At 37.0% G+C, this 8,144-nt stretch overlaps 1 protein-coding gene across 1 annotated transcript in view; it reads right to left on the bottom strand.

Moving 5' to 3' along the window:
* Positions 1-8,144, bottom strand: part of cpne9 (copine family member IX) — a gene marked incomplete at its 5' end in the record, with an annotated part of 83,463 nt that overhangs the window by 64,655 nt on the left and 10,664 nt on the right. The window contains 2 exon segments of the mRNA XM_014025511.1: positions 6,022-6,098; positions 7,877-7,879. Coding sequence (XP_013880965.1) covers positions 6,022-6,098; positions 7,877-7,879 — 80 coding nt within the window.

Below are 8,144 nucleotides of genomic sequence, written 5' to 3'. Positions count from 1 at the left end.
CCCCCCCATTCAACCCCATGTTTCTCCCCTGTGGGTTTTCTCTGTGTCTGATCTATCACCAGCTGAAGACAGCCGTCTATTCCCTGTAGGCAGCCATCAGGGACACTGACCATATGCGACAAACAGTGATTGAGCACTGCTAGTCTCTTAATGTTTCTCTTTTCATTTTTAGCCATCTTCTAAAAACATTTCTTGTATAACCAGCCCCTTTGGCTCAGTTTATTTCTATTCTTGCATACTTTTTTTCAGGCTGTCACAAATCAAACTGATTGGCCCGTTGTTGGAAGATGGCAGTGATGTGTTAGAGGAGGATTTCATTGTTTGATTATTATTATTTTTGACTCTAAAGCTATTGTCAAGGATTGCAACAGGCTGTCATTAGGTAACAATCTGACATTTGTGTTTTTTCTGACACTACTGTTTTGCTTGAAAAGGCTGATTCTTATGGTTGTCAAATAAGGAGATTTGGCGCTCCAAGGAGCAAACAGTAAGTTTTGATTCTTTATGAACACAGGTAAAAGAAAATAAAATATTTGCCATTAAAACATCTTGCCCAGTCCATTTCTCACCAGATTTTTGGACTAATATTGTCTTAGGTTGAGAAATATTGCTGTTGTAGCCATTTTGGTCAAATTGAGGAAATACGATAACATCTGCACACAGTTGTGCTTTAAATGCATGTCTAGGGCAGGCAGAGGCATACCAACTGACACCGTTTAGTGTAATGAAATTTTTAACTTAATGCTGATTGGCTATAATTTTGTTGCAGTGGTATAAACATCAACTAACCCCAATAATAAAGACCATGTGCCAAAGACTGAATAAGTTCCCCTTTTTGTCACCAAAACATCTTGGACACGTCAAAGCTAGGGGCGCAGAACTGAAGGTTCAAAACGTTAGGGCTGCGTCACACGGCAACATTTTAAAACTGTCAGCCGATTTTCAAAGACTGAGAGCCCACACACGAGGATAAAAAATCATGGATATACCAGGTTTGGTCCTACAGTGTGTGGTGTACAGCCACACCTCAAGAGACAACCCACCACACACACGAAAAGATATTTCATTCATGAACAATCAGATGTCAGATGTGAAATCATGCGAGACTTCTTGAAATCTCATGAGAATTCAGATGTCGGAGGAAAAATCTCACGTGACCTCCAGAGAGACGTGAGTTCAGCGTAAATAAACAACTGAGACGAGGAAGAAACAATGTTGATCATTTGTGGACTATTTTTACCAGAGGAAAAACAATTCCATAGGACTTTTAACATCCAGCATACTTTCTGGTGAGTCATGACGTTTTTTTATGTTTTCTGCATTTTGGATTCCTCTCCGTGTTTATGTCACCTCACTTTCTGATTGGCTACATGTCTCATTCAACAGGCTGCGAGCTTGTTTGTTCTCGGGGAACACCACACACACTGTGATATCTGGCCAAAATTCAAACATATTGAATATCCCCGATTTGAGGTTGGAGCGGTCCTGATGTCCTTCCAAGCTGACTAGATCACTCTTAACTCACCACCCACGACAGGAATATCTGCTATGATTATCTTTAGAGCATCACGATAATCTGGACATCCTTAAGCTTGTCGGAAGGGCAAAACTCAGCATGATTATCTTGCCGTGTGATGCAGGCCTCAGCATAGGACTTCTTCGAAGTTTCCAGGCTGAGTGAATGTCAAGTTTAACCAACTTCTGTCCTGTTAAAGAGGCTACAACTACAGTGAGTGGATATTAGTCTACAAAAATATTGGTGGCAGAAAAAAAATTATCCATATAAATGCAGGTTTATTGAAGGAAAGTTTGATAAAGACTACAAAAGACTGTCATAATTCGATTCATTGGTGCAAAAAACCTAAATGTTTTTGAATGCTAATGTTGCATCATGTTGGCTTTTAGGATTTTAAATAACAGACTTTCATATTAACTTTGTTAACAAAAACAAGTGTTAACACTCTTCATGATAATCTGGATGATATTGTCTGCATTGTTCACTCTTCTACACAATGAGACCTTTGCTCCAAGAAAATGTCAGCTTGTAGCTTTCCAAATCCCACTTTAATATCGACGGGCAAAATTCTGGAGGCAATAAAATCTTTCTTTGCCACGAGATGAAGAATATTGCATTAAAGAGCATTGCACAAGAACCTAGGTGCCTGTTCAGGGTGCAGGTAATTAAAATGCCACTGCAACATGTTCCAACTGTATACACTAACCAAGTGGCTGTTGGACTGCTGTCATTTTTCATTTTAAAATATTTACACACAGCAGAGACGCTGACACAGTTCTGCCACAAGTCTTTAGGGGTAGCGGTAATATGACGCAGCTGACGTAAAACAACACAAACACCTCATCTGAGATCCCTGACCAATACTTGAGACGACACGCCTAAGATGATATTAATGAACAATGGCTCTGCAGCAGCTTGTGCAATAACTTAACAAAGAACACCACTTAGCCGTCACTTTTTGATGCCTTTAGGCCATGAATTTAGAGACTGTTTAGTGCTACAAACATTAAGTTTATTTCAAGTATAGTTTTAGCCATGATGACAAAGAACATAAGTCAAAAGTAATTTTACAATCAAACGATACTGCCTTGTTTTTTTTCTTCAATTTCAACTTTTAAAAAGTTAAAAAACAAACTAAACAAAGTCTTCAAGTTCTGTTTTCCACTGTTAATTACAGATCAGTCATTCTAAAAATCAAACACAGGGGGTCTTATTGTTTGCAACTTCTAACTGATGACACTGCTCTAATTACAGCCTCAAGGTGAATCCCATTAATAGACTCTCAGAAAAAAAAACTTTTAATCACTTGTAAATTATAGGAGGTTCGTGATGAATGTGAGTAATTGTCACCATCGAGGAAGGGCGGGGCAGCGTTGGTGTGTTTTACATTTGGTAAAAACTAAAAGATATTTTATTTTATTGTTGATGGTTGTTTTCTACTGAGCCCGTGAGGGGACATGGGGGATTTTTTTTTCTTTTTGCATTCCCACGCAAAAATTATTGTGTTCCCTTGCAAAAGTCGTTGAACACTGTTGTGCCTGCTGGTTTATTAACAAACTCACATGTTCACCATTAGCGAGTTAGCCTACTGCTTTAATTCAGCTTCAGAATGAATATATCACACAACCACGCATGGAAGTATGTCATATGCCGATATTTTAACCCAGTGCAGCCACGCAACATCAATGTCAATTTCACGAACTTGTGGCGACACATCCTGTTTTGGTAACCGGATATTTAAAATAAAAGTCTGATTTAATTCAGTTCATATACAAATCAAACTTTTGCGTGGGAACGCAAAACAATATTGCGAGGTAACGCAAAAGTATTGCGAGGGAACACAAAAGAAAAAAATCCCCCCATGTCCCCTCGCAGGCTTCGTAGTTTTCAGGTCCACTTTAAAATATTTAGTTGGTCATACATCATGAATAGTACTACTACTCATGATGTATGACCAACTACTGTAGTAGAACCAAAGCAGGTGAGCTAGATGTACACAACCTAAAATAGTTAATAAACACTAGCTAAAAGCCAAATATTGACAAAATACTACCTTAAATCTAATTGTAGCAAAAGTCTAGCTCAAAGCCATAAGTAACAAAATGTAATTAAAAGTTCAAAGTAGTGAATGGCTATCTAAAAGTGTAAAAAGCCTAGCTACAAACTGATGTATCAAAAGGCTAGCTCGAAGCTAAAAGTAGTAAAATAATGGCTAAAAAAATAGCAAAAGTCCAGCTAAAAGCAAATTGTAGAGTGAAAGCTAAAGAGTAAACCATAAGCTAATTCCTAAAAGTTACTAGCCTGGTAAAAACCAGCCCCTTGTTCTTCACTTTGCTTCGTACGGAGAGGGTCAGGAACCTTAGCTATTGAGAGGCAATTTCTTGCTGGAGGTGTGGCCTCTGTTGAAGTTTAAAATGTTTGGATCGGATTAATCGCTAACATTTGGCTGTGATGTCTGCAGTGCGCCAGCTCGAGCATGAAGGAGGCTAAGCTAAAGGAAGCTGACCTGAAATTGCTTGTGCTGTAAAAAAAAATAAAAGTTACACAAAAAGACAAAAGTAAAGTTAAAATCTAAAGCAAATTTTAAAGAGAAGTGTATTAAAGTAATTGATCAGATCTCATGTATTTACATTTGTAAAGCTAAATATTTAGAAAAAAATTAAGTTGTAAAAAACACAGCCCATATCTTCTGAATATGCTTAAGTCTTTTTTTTATGAATGGCTAAAAAATAATATGCAAAAATACCATGTTGCTAAAAACATACAAACAATAAAAAATAAATAATAAATAAATAGCTGATTTCACATTTCTCCAGCAACTCTCTAAAAATACAGTTTTAAGGTTACAGCAGAAAGCACAAAACCAAACATGCTACATTCTGGCGGACAGGTTCAAAATGTCAGATACTTTGTGGGATATTTCCAGCTGTAACTAGCTTAGCACCATCACAGGTGGTGATGACCACCTGGCAGCACATTTCAGCACCTCCTGGGACACTTCAGAGGACAGCAGAGCTGCAGCTCAGACAGTCAAGGTAAACAGACAAGTGCATTAGTCTGCTCACAAAGCCTCCGATAGAAAACAATACATGATCTCTTCTCGCTTCACTCCGGATCTCCTTCATCAGGGTTATAAATAGTTTAAAAAATATAACCTTTTAATAGTTTTAAGTCACTTCATCCCTACTTCAGTGTCTGTCATGAGAGACTGACAACATATTTAGTTTTATTTCTTTTAGACAATCAGATTAGGAATAATAGTGTGAATGTTTTCAGGATTTACACTCGTTTTTATAGTCACTGCCGTACATTTTTACAATTAAACTACTGCCTTATCATCCTAATCATTTATATATTAAAACATCTGGCTTGATCAAGCTGAATATGCTTTACTGTTTCTTTTTTTATTTTACTTTTTGAATTATTTACTCTGAATTAAAATATTTTTACCATAGAAATACATTGAAATATCTTTCATTTCTTTCAAAAGCTAGTTTTGCTATTCTCTTTGTGCTCCGTTTAGTTTTTAGCTACTTTCCTGCTAACATTGATCTTGTTGTGTTAATGCAGACTTTTAACTGCAGTTTTGCTTTCAGCTACAATTCTGCCTATTTTTTTAGCTTTTAGCATCACTTTAGCTAGTTTTAGCATTTATTTATTTATTTATTAAACTGTAATGATTCCATCATTAATTTCCTCTTTAACAAATTACAGCACTCAACATTCAAACAGTAATAAAAACATTTTTATTAGTTTTTATTTATTCAACACTAACATTCACTTAATAATTACTTTTTGAAAACTTCGGACACGTAGGCAAAACTGAGACAGCTCCACTTGTTAAGCCCAACAGTGTTCAACTTTTAATAAATATGCTGCTTCAGTACTCAGTGCCTCCTCAGAATACAGACAATAAAAGCCTGATATAAGTTCAAATGCAGCTTGTGATCTCTGACTCTGGCTCTGTGTCCCGGGATTTACTTCCTGAAATTACAAGCTGATACCAGACACAGATACTGAACATTGCAAAAATGTGGAAACAAAACAAGTTTCATCACACTAGGAATGTATCCGTTCCCCTCTTTTTGGTTGCTACTAATCCTTTATCCCCCCTCCCCGCCCTTTGAAGAAACACTGAACCTACTCGTCTACAATAATAGAAAATATCTGCCATGGAATAAACACTCCATCCTGTGAAAGAGAAAGCAGCTCAGTTTGTTGGTCTGTGCTCCCTCACTCTGATCTAACAGTAGAATAGATGAGGCTATTTAAACTTGGTGAGTCTACTCTTGCAGCTTTAGTGAAATGGCTTTTATGATGTTGTTTTCCACAGCAGCCCACAATAAGTGTAGAACAAAAGACAGAAGGAGGATCCATTTCATTCTGCTTGGCTGGAGAAATTATTTATGTGCATAATTTCTATTTAAATAAATGAACAAAAAACAAACAAACAAACCAAAAAAAGAATTGTCACCAGAACAATACAAAGCATGTTAGGGACTTACGATAAGGTCCTCTCCAGCCGTCCTCCTGTCGAGCCGATTATCTCTCCGAGCGTACAGAAAGTCTGGCCCAGAAAGTCCTAGCAGGTGAAAAGGAACGAGGATTATTTGTGCGAAAAAGGCTGAGATGATCAGAAACATCCTGTAATTAAAGGCCAATCGCCAGTCATGACACATACATGTCAATTTCAAAGGATTGTCTGTAAGTTATAAGGATTTGACATCATTTTGCAGATATACGGACGTTTAGAGCAATCTCACGGATTTTTTCCAAGTCTTACGGATTTTTTCAAAACCTCATTTTCAAATTTATCTAACATGTCAGAGCCTATAGGATGATTTAAAAACAATAAATAACATCAAACAGCCATCTTCCAACCTGTTCTGCCGCTAGAAATAGGATTTTTTTTGCAAAATTTACAGATTTTTGAGGCTCTTTATACAGGTAAACGTCCGACAAGGTTGACATGTATGATGACATAATGTAAATGCTAATTCATTGCAAAATTTCAGCGTTGTAGTCATTTTAGTCAAACCTTAAAAATCCTGTTTTCTTATTTCTGGTCACCAGACTCTTTGCTATGTTGTAGAGCTGGGCGGTGTACGGATTCGTACCAATAACGGGTTTATATTTTTGTTATAATATGAATTTTCTGAATACGGACATGTCAGTTTAAATAGCCTGAAAATGTTCGTAACGTTAGTCTTAGTCTAAAACTTGGCCATGAAAGCTTGGCAGGCAACGTGCATTCCTTCAAAGTGTGCCAGGCATTTTTTATTTCCTTTCCCATTTAAAGTGGTGTTCCTGTTGGATCTTTCTGACATTTATGATTCTCCTGCAACAAGAAATCCTCCAGTGTGGCATCTGATAAATCTAACACCAAACAGTGTGACACAGGATTGTATAATATCAAGCTCACACGGTGTGACAAGTACAAGTCCTTTACAATTTTTCAAATTGCACAGCGTCAGCCGGCCTTAACACTTGATGGGTAAGCAACAAACAGGATCCACCCGGTACCACTACTGTGGTAATATATGCTCTGTGGCAATTATGAACAAATGTAAAGATTGATGGGGATTGTGTCAAAGATATTAAAGTCATTAAAGTTCAATCTCATCGCACTGAATGGCAATTTTAAACTGAACATTAACTTTACGATTTAATTGCAGTTTTTAGATGTATATGCATGCCTTAACCCACAGAGGTCAAGTTTTATAAAGAGCTGTATGATTTAACTGCTCATTAACCAATTTATCGTTGTTAAACAGAGCGAGCTGCCGTAAAAGCACGTATCATTAGAGCGGCGAAGGTTTCACAGCCTCACCTAACATCACAGAGAAAAAACATGCGGCAACATAAAAAGCAGGCTTGACGTAGAATGATAAAACAGAAAGCACATCAATAAATGATGATGTTTGTGGTGTGTGGGCTTTAGGTCAGCTGTAGGTGTAAGTCCCGTAAACTGAATGTGTGTGTGGCCTCCGTGTGTGACCTGACATGCAGAATCTGCTTGTAGATTATTGCCTCGAAACAACAAAAGCTATTTCTGCTTTGAAGTGGAGTTCTGAAAGTTTTTTTATGATTTTTTTTTTTTACCTGAGGCAATGACAAAGCGCAGACAGACAAAATGTGGTACAACACAGAGTGGGGAAGCTTTCCAGGTGTTGGTGCTTGTCCGTGATTGGATAAATAAGATGAAAGAATGGGAGAAAATACAATGAAAACAGTGAATGAATCACATCACACAAGATTACAAGTTGCTAAAGGACGCTGCTAAATGATCAGTGAAACAAACAAAGGATAATACTATGACTCATGGCAATAACTGCTGTTTCTGCGAGTTAAAACACTCACCTTCTGCTCTCCCAAATATTTTATTTTGACAAGGAAAAAAAGAGAAAATGAAAAGCCATTACTGGAAATATTAAAATAGCAAAAAACTCAGATTTCAGTCGTAGTAAAAAACAAGTATCGTTTTTACTTATTTGCAATAAATAAACCTTAAAGTGTCTGTGACATGCATATAAAAGTCACGGAAAATACAGTGGTTTGCAAAAGTATTCATACCCCTTGAACTTTTCCATATTTTGTCACATTACAACCACAAACATAAATATATTTC

The sequence above is a fragment of the Austrofundulus limnaeus genome, unplaced genomic scaffold (genome assembly GCF_001266775.1).
Source record: "Austrofundulus limnaeus strain Quisiro unplaced genomic scaffold, Austrofundulus_limnaeus-1.0 Scaffold481, whole genome shotgun sequence".
NCBI lineage: Eukaryota > Metazoa > Chordata > Actinopteri > Cyprinodontiformes > Rivulidae > Austrofundulus > Austrofundulus limnaeus.
Note: the sequence above shows the minus strand (reverse complement) of the source record. Positions and strands in the feature narration are given on the sequence as shown.